General features: G+C 41.3%; 1 protein-coding gene across 2 annotated transcripts in view; it reads right to left on the reverse strand.

The window, feature by feature from the left end:
- Nucleotides 1–22,791, reverse strand: part of ADK (adenosine kinase) — a 256,903-nt gene that overhangs the window by 206,909 nt on the left and 27,203 nt on the right. For both annotated transcript variants that reach the window (XM_034435402.3, XM_034435404.3), the window contains exons 2-3: nucleotides 20,533–20,607; nucleotides 97–150 (exon numbers count right to left, since the gene is read on the reverse strand). In XM_034435402.3, the coding sequence (XP_034291293.3) occupies nucleotides 97–150; nucleotides 20,533–20,607 (129 nt within the window). The remainder of the gene's footprint in view (nucleotides 1–96; nucleotides 151–20,532; nucleotides 20,608–22,791) is intronic.

The following is a 22,791-nucleotide window of genomic DNA, read 5'->3' on the forward strand; positions in this document are numbered from 1 at the left end:
AAAATAGATTAAAGCTGCTATAAATAATTGGTGAAAACAGAATACCTATTAAATTAATAGAAAATCAAACTTAAGAAGTAACACTGAATTTCTTACAGCTCTTTATGTTTCTCCTCTGCCAAGATCTGGTCATTTGGTTTCAACCCGTATCTGAAAATATAGGATAAAAACCCGTAGTCAGTTGAAAAGAAATTAACACAGAAGCAGTTTTCCATTTTGCTATAAGAGTCTGAAGGTTAGTCAACATTACTTTTATTTTCTTATTTGATACATTATCAGGTATTTGAAATATGTCTATGACCCTAAACAAGTTATAGTAAACAAAAAATGTTCCATAGCAAAATAAACCGAACAAGAACCATTGTTAATTCTTTCTTTTCATTTTGCAAGGAAAGGAAAATACAGTATGCGCCAATTTATCTTCTATACATTGGCATATTTGTTGAAATTCTGCACTGGCTTCACCTGGAATAAGCCACACTACCCTCAGTGAGAAATATTCTTAAGAGATCGAATTTCCCATTCTTGATTCATATCACATGGATTCTTAATGTCATTTAAAAAAAAAAAAGATGTTTAGTATTTCTCACCAATTACATATTTTTTTTCTTCTATTGCAGACAGCAACTGCTTCTTCCCCAGAATAGCAATGGTTGTTCCTATCTAATATAGTATTTGGTGAAACATAACATCATTTATCTATAGTGTTTTTCTCATTTTTTTTGTCTGCAAGACTATTCAAAGAAAAATGCAGTGAAAATAAAATCCAAGATTCAAGTTTCTGTATCTGTTGGAGAAAAGGAGGCAGTGGCCGAGTTAAGTGGATCATCAGCTTAGAGTTGTTGCGTTCCCACAAGTGCTTCAAGTCCAACCCCTCCTAAATTCTGTTGACCCTTATCTGATGTGCATTTTTCTTTGGCATTGAACAAGCACTTTCTTTTATAGCTTAATGATAAGCAAATCTTAAACTGAGCATTTAAATTCAACAGAGTAATACAAATAGAATAAAAAAAATATTCCTTTCACCCAATCAAAACCCCTTCCATGTTAAAAACATCAAGCACCACTATAAGCTCTCTTTCTATGCAATTATCCAATCTGATGTTTCAAAATAACCACTTTATTAGAAACATTTTTCCTGCTTTCAGTAAAACCATGTTTATCCTGAACAGCAGCATAATTACCAATCCTTATTAAATATATGTTAACATCTTGTTCTTGGCTTCATATCAGATTCTGACAACTTTTGAATCTGAATACGGCAACAATAATCCTGGGCCGTTTAACAATATGATACGTGGATTTCCTATCAAATTCTGAAGTAAACCCTTAATTTGTGGGATTTAAGTGTTTAAAAATCAGGATCTCCATTCTGAAATAGAAATCATCAATCTATGAAATTTCGGCTGAATCAACGATGGCAAATCTAAACTCAGAAATGAAATTATTATTACAGATACTCTGTCTTCTGAGCAGAACACAAAAGAATAATTGAAATTATTGTAAAATCTGTTATGTAGTTATCTCTAACATTCATAGATGAAATAAATGTTCATTTCCTTTCGTTCTAGTATAAAACTGTAATGAAGTCTTTTTAAGATAATGACCCATTTATTACAACCTTTTTTGCCAGATCTCTCGCGCGGTTACTCACTCAATACATAGTAATTGTGAGAGGGATCTTGGGAATCCTGGTGGACAATCAGTTAAATATGTATATATGTATATATATGTTAAATTTATATATATTTTTAACTGTTTTTAATATTTGTATTCTATGTTCTTATCTTGGCTGTACACCACCCTAAGTCCTCAGGGAGAAGGGCGGTATATAAATTGGAAATTAAATTAAATTAAATTAAATGTGTGCGGTAGCTGCCAAGGTTGCACTAACAGAGGGCTAGAAACAAGATCATGTGAAGTGTTAATACAACTTTATAATGCCTTGATAAGACCACACTTGGAATATTGCATCCAGTTTTGGTCGCCACAATGTAAAGAAGATGTTGAGACTCTAGAAAGAGTGCAGAGAAGAGCAACAAAGATGATTAGGGGACTGGAGGCTAAAACATGCGGAGAATGGTTGCAGGAATTGGGTATGTCTAGTTTAATGGAAAGAAGGACTAGAGGAGACATGATAGTAGTATTCCAATATTGGAGGGTCTGCCACAAAGAAGACGGGGTCAACCCAGTGGTGAAATGTTACTGGTTCGCACTGGTTTGGGTGAACCGGTAGTGATAAAAGCTACTGGTTCGGGCGAACCAGTAGTAAAAAAAAGCTACTGGTTCATCCAAACTGGTATTTCCGACGATCAGCTGTGCTACACGATTTAAATTCGCTAAAAGCAGAAATCCTGCTTTCTAGCGAATCTAAATCGCGCGGCACAGCTGTCGTCCCAGCCCTCCCGCTGTTCTACTTACCTTCCCAAGCCTTTTTCTGCATGAAGCGTGTGTTTGGTGCATACTGTGCATGTGCGCAGTGTGCATGCACGGACAGGATTTCACCACTGGGTCAACCTGTTTTCCAAAGCACCAGAAGGCAAGAAAGGCAGCGACAGTTGGAAACTAACCAAGGAGAGAAGCAACCTAGAACTAAGTAGAAATTTTCTAACAGTGAGAACAACTAATCAGTGGAACAGCTTGCCTCCAGAAGTTGTGAATGCTCCAACACTGGAGATTTTCAAGAAGAGACTGGATAGCCACTTTTGTCTGAAATGGTGTAAGGTTTCCTGCTTGACCAGGCAGTCGGACTACAAGACCTCCAAAATCCCCTCCGGCTGTTAGTTTGCTATTCTGTTATTCTGCATTAAAATTGGCCATATTGTAAATGAAGTACGTCCAACAAATGAAGGGATACGGAACTAATAAAAACTACGACAAATTTTCAACCTCCAGAATAGAAAGCCAGTGTCCTCGACCTCACTTCTATACCCACGGGAAAGATAAACTCAAATTAGGAAACTGGATATAAGTGCTTTTAAAAACAAAACAAATATAATTCTACTTGCTTGGCTAATCCATTTGATCGATCTATCTATCTATCTATCTATCTATCTATCTATCTATCTATCTATCTATCTATATCTTACAAGATGATAATATTCAGTGCTGCTACAGTGATCCAACTCAACCCCCATTACGATGATTCCCAGCCTTATTGTTAGGATCTCAACAGACATTTCAAATGTAATGATTTATTTCAACCGCTTTTGCTAACTCAGGCAGCCTCCTGCATTCTTAAATTACTTCATACTGTGGCAATCATAACATTTCTTTTCCTTCATCCAGGGATAGGAAATGTTAAGCTCATCAGTTTAATTTCCAAACCCTGGAAATCAATCATCTTTGACCAATGTTAGCATTTTGAGGGAAAAACAACAACAACAAATGCAGAATAGGGCTTGTTGGACCCATCCAAAAATAAAATTGGCTAATCACATTTATGGAATTCCCCACAAAAGCTTAAAATTTAAAAAATTTGCCAAATCTGAAAAAGAATATCAATTTCAATTCAACAAATAAAACAACATGGGAAATTCTGTTAAAAAAAGAAAACCCTCTCTGCTAACGTACTACAAAGTTGACCCCAAGATTTCTGTTGCTAAGCAAGAAAGTTAAGTGAATTTTGTCCCTTTTATGACCTTGCCACTGTTGTTAAGTGAATCACTGCAGTTGTTAAGTTAGTAACACGGTTGTTAAGTGAATCCGGCTTCCCCATTGACTTTTCTTGTCAGAAGGTCACAAACACTGATCACATGATCCTGGGATATGGCGACCATCATAAATGTGAGTCAGTTGCCCAGAATCTGAATTTTAATCATGTGACCCGGAGAGGATTCTTTGATGGTCGTTAAGTGTGAAAAATGGTCATACGTCACTTATGGAAACTCCTGTCATTGTAGACCTCAGCAGAAGACAGTCTGAGGGAAGAATGCAACTGTTATCTGACGCAATCCAATCACTGAGAGGCCAGGAGCCAGATCAGAAAACCAACTGAATGGACCACTTTTTTTTTTTTTTTGCTTTAATTTATATGCCGCCCTTCTCCGGAGACTCAGGGCGGCTTACAATGCGTTAAGCAACAGCCTTCATACTTTTGTATATTTATACAAAGTCAGCTTATTGCCCCCACAATCTGGGTCCTCATTTCACCTACCTTTGAAAGGATGGAAGGCTGAGTCAACCTTGAGCCTGGTAAGATTCGAACTTGCAGTAATTGCAAGCAGCAGTTGTTAATAACAGTGCTTAGTCCACTGTACTACAGGCTCTTCAATGACTGATACTTTTTTGTATCAGTCAGCTTTGAGAAAAAGCATCTATTACACTTAATCCTTGATTTACAACAGTACCATTTAGTTACCGTTTGAAGTTACAGCAGCACTGAAAACAGTGACTTGTGACCATTTTTCACACTTATGACCGCTGCAACATCCCCCACAGTCATGTGATTTATATCTGGAAGCTTGACAATTGACTCCCATTTATGACAGTTGTCAACTCGCAAAGCATCCCTGGCCTGCTCTCTAGTTGCCATAGGCAAAGGGGATGGGAAACCGGCGAAGCAACACGGCAGCCAAAGACAGGAGTACATTCCAGACATATCTTTCTCAAGGCTGTCTCTCAGGGTTACACTCAGCGGCTGGAGGGGAGTGATCTCTACAATCCACGAAATTGCTTCGTTGGTGAATGTGATTGATGACACACCCTGGGGGGAGGGAGGAAACGGGGTCATGATTGGGGCTGTAAATTATGTGGGGTCAGAGTTGACTTCATTTGGGTACCTGCAGCCATGAAGCTCCTAATAAATAACTGGATTTCTTTTGAAGCTTTGCTTGAGGCTCATGATTTAATTAGGGCATCCGTCCCATTGTCCCGGGATCACATGATCCCCTTTTGCGACCTTCTTTTTTTTTTATTGAAAAGTTTTACAAAGAAAATTCCCCCCCCCAATATTCCCCCCATCCTCTTTCCCTCCCGATCACCCCCACCCCCCTTCCCATCCCACCCTCCCCCGCAGACTTCCCAGAGCAAAATACAGGGCATTTCAATTAACACTCATAAGCTAAATTAACCTAATTTATTCTTAAACTACCAAATTCCCCCCTGAAACCTTAACTCCACTATGGCCCTTTTGCGACCTTCTGACGAGCAAAGTCAATGAGGAAACCAAATTCACTTCACAACTGTGTGACTAATTTAAGAACTGCAGTGATTCACTTAACAAATGTGGTGAGAAAAGTCGGAAAACAAGGGAAAAACTTACTTAACAAATTTCTCACCTCGCAACATAAATTTTAGGCTCAACTGTGGTCGTAAATTGAGGACTACCTGTATAAGTGATGCAAGAATTCAACCTAACAGCATCCCATTTTTCCCCTTTCTGATTAACCGGAACATTGATCCATATAATAATTGTCCTTGTGCAATCAAAACTCAAAGTAAGAAAAATACGATATCACAAAAATCACTGGATATAGCCCATTTTATACAGAATGACAATCATAAGATTTCTTTGTTCTTGTATCTCCAAGTACTTGCTTTTAAGTACTATTGATCGAACAAGCATTAGCTCAGATTTGGATCCAACAAATACTGTTCAAATACACAAACGTAATTTGATGCTAGCACTGCTTTGCAGGAACTACTTAAAGAGTGTTATTGGATTAGGACCACAGGGAGGAATTAAAAGTTGCATTAGGCAGCATAATTTATAAAGGCAACTTCTGGTTAGACGCAGTTCTTCCTAACTCATCCAAGAGATGTTCAATCTCCCTGAATTGGCTGCGTTCAGTAGCAGAAGACATCTGCATGCATCCATCTTGTTCTTTTTTTATAACTCAACTTGTCATTTGTACAGATCGACGTCTGAACCAAATCATCTATTCTCTCTGGCAGCCTCACCCTAATCGTGCATTTGGACAAAATTTTAAGCTGTAATTAATACAGTGCAATGCAAAAGCTCTACAAAGAGCTTTTGAACGTAACACCAAAATAATAGGTTTAAATGATTAAAAGTGATTGAGAAAGTAAGGAAAGACAAAGCTGATTAATTGCTGTGCAGTGGAGACATATGATGCCTTCAGCAATCAGCCTTAAGATCCTATCTACTCTGTTCCAGGTGGTTCTTGGGATTACATGCACTTTGGACCAAACACCTCCAAGATATCTGCCTGCTTCTCAACCACCTGAGAAACAAAGCCCACTATAACAACATTGCCAAAAAGGCATTAAGAGTTGTTAACCTAATCTTGCATAGCTTCTTCTCTGGTAATATTGTACTACTAACTAGAGCATACAAAACATTTGCTAAACCAATTCTTGAATACAGCTCATCTGTCTGGAACCCGCACTGCATATCGGACATAAATACAATCGAGAGAGTCCAGAGATATTTCAGGAGAAGAATCCTCCATTCTTCTAACCACAACAGAATACCTTATGCCACCAGACTTCAAATTTTGGGCTTAGATAACTTAGAACTACATCGCCTTCAGTCTGACCTAAGCGTAGTACATAAAATTATCTGCTACAATGTCCTACTTGTCAACGACTACTTCAGCTTCAACCACAACAATACACAAGCACACAATAGATACAAACTTAAGGTAAATTGCTCCAAACTCGATTGCAGAAAATACGACTTCAGCAACAGAGTGGTCAATGCCTGGAATGTTCTACCCGACTCTGTGGTTTCTTCCTCAAACGCCCAAAACTTTAACCTTAGACTGCCTACTGTTGACTTCACCCCATTCCTAAAAAATCTGTAAGGGGCGTGCATAAGCGCACCAATGTGCCTACCCATCCCTGTTCTAATGTCCCAATTTATTCGCATCCATTTCATGGATTCATAATCATGTTTATACTTTTATCTGTAATCTTATATATGCTTGACAAAATAAAAAAAAATAAAAAATAAAAAATAAAAAACGTACACCGGTACCGTTATGTGGATGAACAGGAAAGGGCCCTTGGCTGCCAAAAGTTTCAGCAATCTAACATGAAGGTGGTCTCTCATCTGTGGAAAGCTCTCCCAAGGAGCAGGAGTTACTCACCTCAACACACTCTATATTTAGAAAAAGGGCAAAAAAACCAAACAAACCCAACCTTCCAAGATGTTAAGTGTTAAACTGACTATAATCAGCCTCACATTATTGTTACTATCATCTTCATTTTTTTGCATTTATGTAACCAACCACCTTGAGTAGTTCTATAAGCAGAAAGACAGAGTGTTTATTGTTACTATTATTATCCCAAGTAGATGCAATAGCAGGTTATGGATTCTTCCGAGTTGCGTAAGCTGCATCCAACATATCAATTTTAGTTCAGATTTTGCTAGACTGAGGCTCAGACTCAAAACAGCTCTCACTCAAGAAGCATCCGGAAGTGTTTGTGGTCAGTGGGCATCTCTTAGCTTTAACTTATTTCCCAGAACCGCTGCAGGGATAAAATTGAAGGATGGAATCTCAGGAGGAAAAGCACGATATACATCAACTGGATGAGTAAATCATATGAACAGACTTTTCTTACAGAATTAATATTTTTTGCCTTTGGCACTATATGTCACAACTAGGACTACAAGAGACTTTCCGACAATGGAAGAGCTCCAGAAAACACAAAGAAGCAAAGCACAGATGGTCCTTGACTAAATGACCACAATCAGGGCCCGGATTTCCTTTGCTAAGCAAAGGAAGGGGTTGTTAAGTAAGTCACATCCAATTTTATGAATTTTTTTTTGCCACAGTTGTTAAATGAACCACTGCAGTTGTTAAGTGAATCATGAAGTCCTGGCTTTCTCCATTGACTTTGCTTGTCAGAAGCCAGCTGGGAATGGTGATCACATGACCCCAAGATAGTTATGATGGTTATTTATTTATTTATTTATTTATTTATTTATTTATTTATTAATTAATTAATTATATTTCTATACTGCCTTTCTCCCGTAGGACTCAAGGCGGTGTACAGTCAAGAAAAATATAGACACACAAACATCATAAAATTGCTCATTAAAATTATTATTATAACATAATTTGGCCCAATTAAATAGAACCTAAAATTAGATAACATTTTAAAAACATTCACATGTTCATATGTTTAGCCCCCTGCAACCATCATAAACACAAGAGCGCCTGTGGGCAATCTCAGATGTTGTCCTTGCTCCATGAGGAACTATCGAAGGCCTGGTCTACTCAACAGCTCTTCATTCTACCGTAATCACCATCTCCGCTTTTCATGGACCTGAATTCAGTCTGGCATTTCTTCCCCCAGAAGTTCCCTGATTCAAATTATTGTGAAAATTGTATTTTCTGCAACAATAACCAAGTAAGAAGAAAACAAGTAGAATTTCCTGGCTGCTTAGGTAGAACTTAATTTCTTTAATGTGAACATTTTTGCTTCGACTCATCCCAAAATGGTTTCAACTTGTTTAATTTCCCAAGATCAAGGAATGAAATGGGCTATTAGTCACCGTAGCTCATCACCCCAACTCCAGTCAGACCTTCTCGAATGACCGTAGGAGTCTTTTTCCTCATGTCTGAACCTCTAATTACAGGAGACTTTCTCATATTAAAGGGAGCCAGCTAAATAAACAGCCACTTCAGACAGAGGCCTCTTCAAATTAAAAGAGGCATTTAGGATGACAGACTCAGGAAAGATTTGTTGGGACTTTGAAGTATTCTTTGTCTCTGCTCAGTTTAGGAGTCTACACACACGCACACAAAGTTGATTTGAATTCTTTTATTCCATCATCTTAATCACTTTGGACACAGAAATGCTTCTCTCCGAGATAAAAAATGTTGCTTTGATATTTCCTTGCCCACTTTACCTCACAAGATCGACAAATCATCACTGAGCGTCTCCTCCCCAGAGCTTCAACAAGCTTCAATCAGAATAAAGCTGGAAGGGATCTTGGGGGTCTTCTAATCCACCCCCCCTGCTCCAGCAAGAGACCCTATACCAGTGATGGCTAACCTTTTTGCCTTTGCATGCCAGGAGAGGGGGGGAGCAGGGGAGGTTTGCACACGTGCGTGCCCACACCCATAATTCTACATGCCCTGCCCATGCACGCGCAACCCCCCCCCCCGCTCCTGGCATGCGATGGCCCGTTTTTCTTTCTCACCTGGCTCCAGATCCTCTCTATGCATCTGGGGAGGGTGAAAACAGCCTTCCCCCCACACACACACCAGGCCCTCCAGAGGCAGGAAACAGCCTGTTTCCCTACTTCTGGTGGGCCCAGAAGGCCTGAAAATCAGCTGGCCAGCGTGCACATGCGCGCCAGAGCTGAGCTGGCGTGCCCACTGATATGGCTATGTGTGCCACCTGTGGCACGCGTGCCATAGGTTCGCCATCACGGCCCTATACCATTCCAGACAAATAGCTGTCCAATCTCTTCTTAAAAACCTCCAGTGATGAAGTGCCCACAATTTCTGAAGGCAAGCTGTTCCACTGGTTGATTGCTCTCATTGTTAGGAAGCTTCTCCTTAATTCCAGCTTCTTTCTCTCCTTGGTTAGTTTCCATCCATTACTTTTTGTCTTGCCTTCTGGTCAGGGGTGAAATGCTCCCGGTTCAGATCGCCCGATCCAGTAACGATGGCTGTGGGTGGTTCAGAGAACCGATAGCAAAAATCCCTGCCCCCCCCCTCCATGCCCAGCTGAGGCGTGCAATCATCAGAGGCTTTTTAAAAAAAAATTAACCTTTTTGGCCAAAAAAATGCTTTTAAAAGTAAAAAAAAAAAGCCTCTGATGATCACAGGGCTCAGCTGGGATCGTCAGAGGCTTTTAAAAGCATTTTTTTACAATCTCTTCAGTCAAAAGGTTGTAGAAAAAATGGTTTTAAAAGTTTTTTTTTAAAAAAAGTTGGCCACGCCCACTCAGTCACATTACCACCCAACCACCCAGCCGCACCCACAGAACTGGTAGTAACAAATTTTACATTTCACCACTGCTTCTGGTGCTTTGGAAAAAAGTTGGGCCCCTCTTCTTTGTGGCCTCCCTAGTCCAATTCTCAGTTTCCTATTTTCACTTCTGTCCTGCCATTCATTTAGGTTCTATTAGGGAAGAAGAGCAGCTAACAGAAAGCTGCGTATCTTCCTGCTGAAGTGAAGCTGTTTACAGAGCGAAGATACAAAACAGCCCTAAAAATGCAATATAGTAATTGTATTATATTCAAGGTGAACTTCAAGATGAAATACATCCTGAACTGAAACAGACCAATTAAGGTCGTATGAAATTTTATAATCAAACATTAATCAACTGTCAATGCCAGAAAGTAATTGGTAGTTCCTATCAGCTTAACCTGCTACAATTCCACGGAGCAACCCAGACAGGAGATGTACATACAGATGCATGTACATTTGCTCAAAGCCACGACAATGTACCTTTCCCGCTATACTTTTATCTTGCATAATCATTATTTGCAGTTTGTTGCAAAAGAGTTGGGGCGCCATCGGCTTCCTCTGGAACTTAGCATGTGGCCCCCAGTTCTTGCTTGAAGAAAAGGGCCTTGGTGATGGTTGGCTAATTGAAGCAGCTGTGTAGAAGTCCTCCCACGTGAGGTCCATGACCTGCTAAACTTCTGCTGCTGAGAAAGGTGAGCCAAACTGGAATGGAGGTAGCACAGAGGCTTCAAGAGGATGGAACCTGGTCAGATGAGCCACAAGCTGATTTAAGAGATTTAGGCCATGCCCAGTTGGTTGCTCTGTCTTGGGGTGGAGAAAGGCACCAGTGGAGAGTCAACCATTCACTCATGATAACCAACCAATCTCTATTAAGGAACTCTATTTTCGTTTGAGTCAAGAGTAGCTGAGGAATGTCCTACAATTGGGTGCAAAGCTGAGGTAACCAAGGCACAAGGAGGGAAATCATTCGGTGGCCTTGAAACTCAATTCACTGGAAAGACCCAGCTAAGGTACATCCGGCCAGCTCTTATCTGCTGCTTCTCAGTTGTTTAAATGAGGTAAACAACTCTATTCTCCACAAATAAATGTAAAGTAGTAAGGGCTATGCTTACTTGCAGGTGTAATTGGAGACTGGGCTTACAACAAACCTGTACTTGATGCTTTGAAGTTGGTAGATAAGAATCGCTTCTAAGCAACCAGAGTACACTTTTTGTTCTTTGGTCTTGGAAGCCTCAAAAGTTATAAGCATAAGTCACCAGAATAACACAATGGAGTAACAGAATAAGAGTTAGAAGGAACCTTGGAGTTCAACCACCCTGCTCAAGCAGGAGACCCTAAGTATTTGTAAGGTCAGTGTAAAGCACTCTTAACAGCCAAGATGGAGATTTCCCTCAGTGCATATGATTACGGCTGAAAACTCAAACTCTAGAGAACTACGTACTACAATTGTTTTTCTGTGTTAAAGAAAAAATATCCGGGTTGCTCATTCGTTACAACAAACGAGTAAGGTTTTGAACAATCTAATGTCTAGATAAGCGATCTTATCTGTGCTACAATGAAAGAGAGAATGGAGATGAACTGAACAATTAACAGATTAACAGAGTCGGAAGGGACCTTATAGGTCATCTAGTCCAACCGCCCGCTCAAGCAGGAGACTCTACACCATTTCTGACAAATGGCAGTCCAATCTCTTCTCGAAAGTCTCAAGTGATGAAGCTTCCACAACTTCTGAAGGCAACTTCTGTTCCATTGGGTAATTGTTCTCATTGTCAGAAAGTTCCTCCTCATTTCTAGGTTGAATGTCTCCTTGATCAGTTTCCATCCATTGTTCCTTGTCTGGCCTTCAGGTGCTTTGGAAAATAGCTTGACCCCTTCCTCTCTGTGGCAGCCCCTCAAGTATTGGAACAGTGCTATCCTGTCTCCCCTGGTCCTTCTCTTCACTAGACTAGCCATGCCCAGTTCCTGTAACTGTTCTTCATATGTTTTAGTCTCCAGTCTAAAGATCATCCTGGTTGCTCTTCTCTGCACTTTTTCTAGAGTCTCAACATTTTTTATAGTATGGTGACCAAAACTGGATGCAGTATTCCAGTTGTAGTCTTACTAGGGCTTTATAGAGTGATATTAGTACCTCACTTGATCTTGATTGTATCCCTCTGTTAATGCAATTTAGGATAGCACTGGCTTTTTTGGTTGCTGCTGCACACAGTTGGCTCATATTGAGCTGCAAGACTCCAAGGTCCCTCTCACAGTCACTTCTATTAAATTTATTAAATTAATGACGTCTAAGCTATAACATGGGACTGAAATGCCAGTATTGGTCCACAGCCCGTTGGAAACAGTGCCGCAAATGTGGCAGACAAGTGCACGAAACTTCATTTGCACATGTGCGGGAGTTAGGTTGTGTGCTGCCTTTATGTCAACCCGGGAAGGTTGGGGACCACTGCCTTAAGGGATGGAAGAAATAAAGTAAAATGAACTGCAAGTTCTAAGTTCTTTTACTTGAGATAAAAAAAGCTTCAAAAGCAGGAACAAGTTGGAAAACTGGCTAAGAACAGCAGGAGAAGCCCATGGGGCCATAGTTACTCAGAAAATTCAACTTTGCAGTGAGCCATCCCTAAAGGCCCCGATTCACAACTACAGAGAGATGGAAATGCTTGATTCCGCAAGAGAGAAGCCGAACAGAGGGAACCTTCTGGATTAAACACATAAAATTGTGTGGCAAAAATCTTGCTATAAAGGTTAAAATTAGAACCAAGCATTTCTTTCAGTTGGCAAATTTTCATAGTTCCACTCCGCGCAAACAAATAAAACAACTGGACTTGGCATTTGCAATGAAATTTGCTTCACATGGGATTAACATTGCAGGAAATATAACAGAAATAAGTGGTTTCTACATCTTAAAAGCACAATGCAGAGTTTCACTATTTAAACACATATTGTATAGCAGGGGTCTCCAACCTTGGCAACTTTAAGACTTGTGGACTTCAACTCCCAGAATTCATCAGACAGCAAAGCTGGCTGAGGAATTCTGGGAGTTGAAGTCCACAAGTCTTAAAGTTGCCAAGGTTGGAGACCCCTGCTATATAAGCAATTCATCACACAGCCAGTGAGTAAATGGGCCTCAGCTGACTTACAAAATTGGGCTAATAAGAAATAAAATATTCTTCAGGCTCTTAAAATCCCTGTGTTGATGAACCATGGAAACTTTGCTTTAATTCAGCAAGACTCTACACATCAACACTTTTCAAGGTAAAATAAGTCATGCACATCAACATATGGCATCTGAACCCTCTTTAAAAAATTCAAAATTTTTAACCTCCTAAGATTTAATAACATTAACGCTAAAGACGGGGCTGCCTCTGCCAACTAAAAGAAGCAATAAACACCCAGCTGGCATGAAACAAGAGAACAGCTGATAGCCCCAAATTCAAATCACGTTATTGCGGTCATTAAACAGCAGAAAGAAAAAACAGGAGAAAATACTTTCTGACTATCCAAAACATTCAATAATAAATAAGGAGGAGCAGAACATAAAAAAGGTTCTTATTAGTTAAAACTAACTTAAAATCTAGAATTGCGTGGCTCCTGACAAATCTGAGGAAGGGAGACGATACAATAGCTGACATAAAAAAAAACCACAAATGACCAGTGGGGTAATGTTGAGACAGGGCCATTCCTGGCTCAAACCAGTTCAATTACTCTTAATTATTCTTTGTCTAATTTTCTACGCCACTGCACAGGACCTGGCAATCTTATGTTATTTCAGGATTAATATCAGAAAGTAAGAATTGCTTGTACTGCTGGTCATTATATCCTGCTTTACCAGCCAGGAGTGGGGCATTTCAAGATGCTGTGTAAAACTGGCAGTACAAAAGAACCATTTCAATGGTTACCACTCGTCCTGAGACACAAGGGCATCCTTGTGGAGGTTATAGAATCTTTTTGTTGTTGTTGTTGGTATTAGTTGCGAAGTCGTGTCCGACCCATCGCAACCCCATGGATAACGTTCCTCCATGCCTTCCTGTCGTCTACCATCCTCTGGAGTCCATTTAAGCTCACGCCGACTGCTTCAGTGACTCCATCCAGCCACCTCGTTCTCTGCCGTCCCCTTCTTCTTTTGCCCTCAGACTTCTCCAGCATTAGGCTCTTCTCCAGTGAGTCCTTCCTTCTCATTAGGTGGACAAAATATTTGAGTTTCATCTTCAGGATCTGGCCTTCTACAGAGCAATCAGGGTTGATCTCCTCTAGGACTGACCGGTTTGATCGCCTTGCAAGCCAAGGGACTCGCAGGAGTCTTCTCCGGCACCAGAGTTCAAAGGCCTCAATTCTTTGGCGTTCAGCCTTTCTTATGGTCCAACTCTCACAGCCAGACATTGCAACTGGGAAAACCATAGCCTTGACTATACGCACTTTTATTGGCAGGGCGATGTCTCTGCTTTTTAGTATGCTATCTAGATTTGCCATAGCTTTCCTTCCCAGGAGCAAGCGTCTTTTAATTTCTTGGCTGCAGTCCCCATCTGCGGTGATCTTGGAGCCCAGGAAAATAAAATCTTTTTTTTGGGGGGGGGGGTATCTTCCAGCAATTAGAGCTGAAGGCAGTTGATAGCCCCATCCCAACCCAACAGAAGGATGAAGAGGGATGCAACAGTGAAAGCTTCCCCAATGTTTGGCAGAAGACAATAAAGAAACACAAATCCAAGGCTGGATTGTACCACAGGGGAGACCAAGCCACAATTGGCCTCATCATCAAGCCAATAACTGCAGGGTGGAAACAGCTGGCATCACATTTAGCCAACTGTCAGTCCAGAAAGTCTCTAATTCAGTATTATTGAGGCAAGCAGAGACCTTTTCTAAGTATCTCAGGAGGGAGCCTAGGATTGCTTGGCTTGGCTGTTAAGCCTCACCTGGCTTGCAAATTCAAGAAGCGCAAGGTTTTATGGAAAGAGTGTTTTCATGCTGGCCAAGAGTAAAAACATTCATTGTGAAAACCGTCAAAGAGTTAATTTGCAGGCAGACTTAGAGGCGAATCAATGAATCCATGAAAACAGGTCTGGGACGTTTCCTTCCTACAGCTCCACATCTGGACCTGGGTTGTCTCTTCTCACAACCACCGATTCTCTCTCCCCCACTGACTTCCCACAGTCTCTCCCACGCTGGCAAAGAACCGGATTCCTCCTCTGACTAAAATCTCTCAAAATACCCTCTAGGTTTTACATGAGGGGTAGGAAGTAGACAGTGAAAGCAGGGGTTCTCCGTCTTCTAGGGAAATGTTGACAGAGAGGCCCGTCATCTCCTCTGCAATGGTTTTTTTCCTAACCACAAAATGTATTTAAAGCATCAAAAATTCCACGCTGAACAGAGACGACAAAAGTCTTGAAGTTTCATTTCTGCTAGTAAAAAAGCCTCACCCTAAACTGTCAAGAAGTGAATGGAGAACTCCTTAAGCAGCCTGTTGATTTACTTTTTGCAAGAAACACATCAAGGTTTAAGGATGGACCACTTTTGGAAACCAAAAACGGACTGCCCCCCCCCAATTCAAGGTTCCCAAATATTTAAGGGAGAAATGAGGACCCTTGCAAACTGCAGATGTTGCTGAAGTGCAAATCTCAATTTTGGTATCTGAAGCTCTCTGTTCATAGAACACAGAATCATAGGGCTGCAAGGGAGACTTCGGAGATCTTCTAGTCCAGGGGTGTCAAACTCGATGTCAGGTTTCGAGGTCGTCTCAAATAAATTGCATTTCAAACAAAGTCTTTGAAGAAAAATTCCCATTTATTAAGCACGACATTCTACCTCCGACTCATCACAGCCAACACTGACTTCCAGACCCCAAACCCTCCCTTTCCGTTCCCCACTCCCCTGCACTCATTGGCCATCTTCCAAGTCACTCTACCCCTAATCTACTGCTCCAGCTCAAAGGAATTTCCCCCCTCCCATCCCATCTCCTAGGGGATATTATCTCCAGGGAAAATAAGTAGGTGAAAAGTCAAACGTCCCTTTCCAGATGCCTCCGCTTCTCCTTCTTATGTCAGCACTAGAGTAAATGCAGCTTGAAGTGCTGACATCCGATTTCATTTGAGGGCCGCATCAGGGTTGTGTTTGACCTTGGGGGGCCAGGATGGGTGTGGCCAGTTACTCGTGTTGGGATTGCCTTTGGTGGCCCAAACGCCCTGCCAATGAAAACGGGCTCCATTTTCAGTTGCGACGGCCTGCTGAAACCTTTTGCCAGCGAAAATGGAGCTTGGGAAGGGCCACCTGCAGCTGAGGCACCACGGGTGGTCCTTTGCTATTTCCAGGGCATTCCCGTGGGCCAGATCTAAGCACCCCACGGGCTGGATCCGGCCCCCGGGCCTTGAGTTTGACACCCCTGTTCTAGTCCAACCTTCTGCTCAAGTCAGACCTTATACCATCCTAGTCAAATGGTTGAAGACACTTCTTGGATGAGAAGCGAAACATTTTCAGAGAAAAAATCAAGATGGTCCAGCTCAGTGGTGGAATTCAATTTTTTTTACTACCGGTTCCATGTGCGTGACTTAGTGGGCGTGGCAGGGGAAGGATACTGCAAAATCCCCTTTCCCTCCCCACTCCTGGGGGAAGGATACTGCAAAATCTCTATTCCCACCCCACTCCAGGGGAAGGATACTGCAAAATCCCCTTTCCCTCCGCACTCCTGGGGGAAGGATATTGCAAAATCTCCATTTCCACCCCACTCTGGGCCCAGCCAGAGGTGGTATTTGCCGGTTCTCCGAACTACTCAATATTTCCTCTACTGGTTCTCCAGAACTTGTCAGAACCTGCTGAATTTCACCCATGGTCCAGCTGCCTTTTGGAAAAAGGACCTCTGGGACTCCCAACGACAAAACACCAAACCAGATGGAAGGGGCCAATTTCATTTTGTAAAAGGAAATTATCTTCTTCCATTCCAGACAGGTTCTGAACACAGAAAAGCCTTCTTAAAAAAAAGCCCCTTAATCAAGGGATGAGATTTTAGACAGATCTAGGTCAACTATTTCATGACACTATTTCTTTAAAGATGCAACCTGATGAGCATATGAAAACCTACGACAAATTATATCACCGCCCTTAATAATCATTTTACCGAAGTCCTCTGAAATCCAGAAATATTGAAAAAGAAGCAATAACTGAGATAGCAACAATGGAAATTGTAAATATTTGTCTATCCTGTTTAATTTGAAAATTCACATATGTTAGGAGTGGCCAAAATACTGAGCATGGAAAATAACAGTCACATAAAATTCTAACATGTCAGGAAATGTTGAAAAAGGAAACAATGAGAGTGTTTTCCATTCTATTTCTTTTTTTTTTGCAATTGAATATTTATGATATTGGAACTAAAATAAAACCAAAGGTGGGGTTTTTTTGTTTTTTGTTTTACTAAATAGAGAACAAATCATATGAAAGAAATACATTTTCTACGTGGCAAAAACATTGATAAAGCACCTTCAGGAAAAAAAAAGCAAAAGATTTAGGGCTAGATTATACACTTCAAAAAATTAAGTCAGGAAGATCTTTTTGTTTGCTAAGGAGTGCCCAGAGAAATTCACAAAGAGTATTTTACCTGTGAGAGTTGTCTTGTCCTCCCTCTACTTGTTAATGGTTAGAGGTTAATCAAGAAGACAAACCATGACATGTATATTATGATGTCATTGTGCAAAAGACAAGGAAGGTGCCAACTGTGTCATTATGTAATATGACTGACATTATATGGACTACTGTAATGCTCTCTACATGGGGCTCCCCTTGAAAAGCACCCGGAGGCTCCAACTGCTCCAGAATGTAGCCGCGCGGGTGATTATGGGCGCAGCTTGCTGCGCCCATGTAACACCTCTCCTACGCGAGCTGCATTGGCTCCCAGTGGTCTTCCGGGTGCGATTCAAGGTGTTAGTTATCACCTTTAAAGCGCTCCATGGCTTAGGACCTGGGTACCTACGAGACCGTCTTTTGCCACCAATAGCCTCCCACCGACCAGTTCGTTCTCACAGGGAGGGACTACTCAGGGTACCGTCAGTCAAATTATGCCGACTGGCGACTCCCAGGGGGAGGGCCTTCTCTGTGAGGGCTCCAACCCTTTGGAATGAACTGCCCCCGGAGATACGGAATATCCCTGATCTCCGTGCTTTCTGCCATGCCCTCAAACCCTGATGTTCCAACAGGCAGGGCTAAACATATGAACATGTGAATGATTTTAAAATGTTATCTAATTTTGAGTTCTATTTAATTGGGCCAAATTGTGTTATAATAATAATTTTAATTAGCAATTTTATGATGTTTGTGTATCTATATTTTTTCTTGACTGTACACCGCCTTGAGTCCTACAGGAGAAAGGCGGTATAGAAATATAATAAATAAATAAATGAATGAATGAATGAATGAATGAATGAATGAATGAATGAATGAATAAATAAATAAATAAATAAACAAACAAATAATATCATGACTAGGTCTAATGCAGGGATCTCCCAACTGGGCATCTTTAAAAGTTGTGGATTTCAACTCCCAGAATTCCCCAGCCAGTATGGTTACCAAGTTTGGAGAGCTTTGGTCTAGTGCAATGATGGTTAACCTTTTTGGTGCTGAGTGCCCAAAGCGTGCACGTATGTGTGTGAATGCACATGCCCAATCCCCCAAAATGCAATGTGAGCACGCACCCCCGTGCATGCGTCCCACCCCTCTGCATGCATGTGCATCCCCACCCATGCACCCCCCACACATGCGCCCCATCCCCCATTTTGGCTTCCAGGGGGGTCCTCATGCGGCACCCGTGCCCCATTTTTGGCCTGGAAAGCCTCCTGCACCAACCTGCAGCCCCCGTGCATGCACCCCGCCCCTCGCACATGTGCAGCAGAGACCCGAAGACCAGCTGCCCAGCGGGAGGCATGTGCGTATGTATGGTGGAACTGGGCCGGGGCAATGGCCCGCGTGCCCGCAGAGAGGGCTCTGCGTGCACCTGTGGCATGTATGCCATAGGTTTGCCATCACAGGTCTAGTGGTTAAGGCACCAGGCTAGAAACCAGGAGATGGCGAGTTCTAGTCCTATGTTAGGCCTGGAAGTCAAGCCAACTGGATGATTTTGGGCCAGTCACAAGGACAATTCAGTCTCTAGTCCCGCCTTAGGCATAAAAACCGGCTTGGTGACTTTGGACCAGTCTCTCTCTCTCAGCCCAATCCAAGTCACAGTAATTGTTGTGGAGAAAAGAGGAGGAGGAAGGAGTCTTAGGTAGGTTCGTCACCTTGAATTATTTATAAAAATAATTTAAAAATATATAAAGTGGGATTAAAAAATATATAAAATGAAAAAACTGAAATATGCTTTATTTGCATGATGACATCATTGTGGTTTTTCTCAAGATGCCTACGCCCAAGCTTTTCCACTTTGCTGACTAAAGACCTCATAGGGATTTTAAGACAAGATCCACATTCATTTCTCACATGAGGCTAAGCCAATGTAGTTTGTGCATCTGTGCTTCAACATGTTGTGCAACATCAAGTCATTGTGATTTGGAAGCTACAGCTCAGAACGTAAACATATTTTGCACTTCCCACAATTGTGGTTTAGTCAATAAATTGTGATTCCACAAGAGACTGGCTATTGAAATATGTGAATCCCATCATACAACCACTACCCCACTCTGCAACAACTGATTTTGGGATGTTCTACACTAGGAATATTCCAGAGTTCCAATTTTTGGGATAAACTTTTGTCCAAATCAGGCCTTTTCAGTCCAAATCAGATACTTTTATCCTACTGAAAAAGAATAAGGCAATGAGACTGATGAAAAAGGGCAGATATTCAAAACTAGTTTAAGTGGGATCGCAATGCTGATATATAAAGCCTACTCCATTTGTGCCATCTTCACATCTCAACAGAGTCTTTTTTAATACAAGACACCATTTTATTCTGGTTAAGAAGTATAAAACAGGAGCAGCCCAGAGTTACTAACTTCTGGGTTCTTTTTAGAGTTTTTGAGCAGAGGAACTTGAGTTGAGGTTTGAGAAGTAAAACAGAACTTGAGAAGTAAAATAGATGCAGATGGCTAGGAAACTGCAGGAGGTCCTTGACTTATAACCATTCGTATAAGTGACCAATCAAAGCTGCAATGGCACTGAAAACAAGGGACTCAAAACCAGCCCTTGCACTTGAAGACTACAGCACTATCCCCACAGACCCATGGTCAAAATTCGGGTGCTTGGCAAACCAGTATGTATTTACGATGGTTGCGGCATCCTTGAGTCATGTGATGGTGTACACCCCACTGCATTATAATTTTGGTTGCCTTCAGCGAGAGAACATTTCTGGCATATTGCACAGAAATAGAAATCTAAGTCAAATTGTACATGTTAATACATTACTGGGGTGCATTAAAGAAAGCCAGATCTACCCCAAGAGAAGGGAGCAGAATATTTAAGTCAGAGGTCTTCAAACTTGACAGCTTTAAGACTTGTGGACTTCAACTCTTAGAATTCTCCAGCCAGCTATGCTGGGAGCCAGAATTCTGGGAGTTGAAGTCCACAAGTCTTAAAGCTGTCAAGTTTGAAGACCTCTGGTTTAAGTATTACCCCAAGTGCTCTCCTTAACTAGCCAAAGTGTTTTAGATGTGGAAACTGTTTCAAGACTTACTTGTCAAGGAAATCTTTGTCCACCACAGCACAGATGTCGAGGAGAGGGTTTCCCATTCCAAAGAGGACATTTTCACTGCAAGATAAAGTTCTTCAAGTTACTTCATTTTGCAAACTGCAGGGGAAATTATAAATCCTCAACTTACAACAGTTCATTTAGTGACGGTTCGAAGTTACAGTGGCACTGAAAAAAGTGACTTAGAGCAACAGCACTTAAGACTTATATACCGCTTCACAGTGCTTTGCAGCCCCCTCTAAGCGGTTTACAGAGTCAGCCTCTTGCCCACAACTATCGGGGTCCTCATTTGACTGACCTCCGAATGATGGAAGGTTAAGTCAACTTTGAGCCTGGTGAGATTCGAACTGCTGCCAGTCGGCAGAGTCAGACTACAATATATCGTTCTAACCACTGCGCTACTACGGCTCTTAGGATCGTCTTTCACACTTAACAACCATTGCGACACCTTCCTGGTCACATGATCAAAATTCAGATGCTTGGCAACTGGCTCGATATTCATGACGGTCGATGCCCTTTTGTGATCCTCTTGACAAGCAAAGTCAATGAGGGAAAACAGATTCACTTAACACTGCAGTGATTCGCTTCACATCCGAGGCAAGAAAGATGGTGCAAACCAACTGTTTCACTTAGCAGGAGGAATTTTGGGCTCAATTGTGGTTCTAAGTTGAGGACTACCTATACAAGCTCACACCACTTTGAGACTGCAAAACCTTTCTCTCCCCACCCCCCTTTGAAGTCAGGATTAATTAATGACCTAAACCACAACGCCCAAACAGAGATCAATCAAGACCTTTCACAGATTTGTTTTTAAGCCTTTCTGTGTGTTTGTATAAAAAGCACAGACAGCACAGAGGTCACAGCAGCTAAGTGGCTTTTGAAATCCTCAAATGTTATTTTATCAAGAGGCACACTTGAAAAGTCACGAAGATAGCTCAAGCTGCTTTATCTGTAATCCAGATTTTTTTTAAAAAAAAAAAAACCAAAGGGGAAAAAAAGCAAGTTTGTGGGGCACCAGCTGTCCTTCTGTAGATGCCTGAGGAACATTTAAATTCACTCCGTTTGCTGGAAAGCAAACATTCGATCAAAGTTTTGTTGATCAATTCCCGCAAGCTAACTTTTTCTGGCCTTGAGATATGTTGAGTAAATACCTATCAGCATAGCGACAGGCCCAAAAGCTATGCGTTTTTAAAGGAGCCATGGATGGAGCACGTGCTTTCCCCATTCAATCTCTAATATTTGTTTAATTGGTGGGAGTAGAACTTGACTGTTCTTGCTAGGTAGAATTCACTTATAGCAGGGGTGTCAAACTCGCGTCGTCACGGCGTCGTCACATGACGTACCGTGACTTTTTTCCCCTTTTGCTAAACCAGGTATGGGCGTGGCCAGCACATGACGCATCGGGCCCGGGGGCCGCGAGTTTCACAGTCCTGACTTACAGCCTTTGCCTTCATTGACCACTGATTTCCATTAGGATAAACGAAATTTTTATGCCGGCCTTTCTGGATAAAATGTGTTTTATGATTCATCTCTAGCTTATAAATTAATACTAACTAAAATTAAGAGCTGAAAAGTGTGTATTTGTCTGAGTTGGGGAGAGGGGGGAAGCTGACATTCTTAATGGTTTATTTTGGCTCCGGTTAATAAAAGATTACAATCTTTTTTCAAAGGAAGCCCAAAACTTTTGGCATCTGAAATGGAACCCAAAGGTCTCTTTCTCCAACTGAATCAACATTTTAGGAAATCACACTGGCCCTGTTCAGATACCAATGCCTAGATTTTACCAACCAAATGAGCCCTGTGTTGTTTTTTTTATCTGACATTGATATATATATATATATAATTTTAAAATTTTAAATTTAAATTTTTTAAGCATTTAAAAATTTTAAAAAGTAAATTTAAAAAATATCCAAGATTAAAAATCCTTTTTGTAAAAAAAAGAAAAGAAAAAAAAAGGTGGGTGCAGATTTATTTGATGATGATGAACAAGTCTGCTGACTTATCTCACTACAGGCAAATAGGATCATGGAAATTATCAACTGGTAACAGAAATGTATCACAATAAACGATTGCAGCTGTAACTCTTTAAGCAGATGCTTCCATGTCACAAGGCTAGTCCCAAGTTTATAAAATAATGTTCACATGGGATATTGTCTCCTTCAAGTTAAGCTCACCAGGGGTCTCCAACCTTATTGAGTCTGACATCTGCACCTCTATAACTGTCTGGTTTGGTTCTGCAACCCA

This window comes from Pantherophis guttatus, chromosome 6 (genome assembly GCF_059756535.1).
Source record: "Pantherophis guttatus breed Tessera chromosome 6, ASM5975653v1, whole genome shotgun sequence".
Classification (NCBI taxonomy): domain Eukaryota; kingdom Metazoa; phylum Chordata; class Lepidosauria; order Squamata; family Colubridae; genus Pantherophis; species Pantherophis guttatus.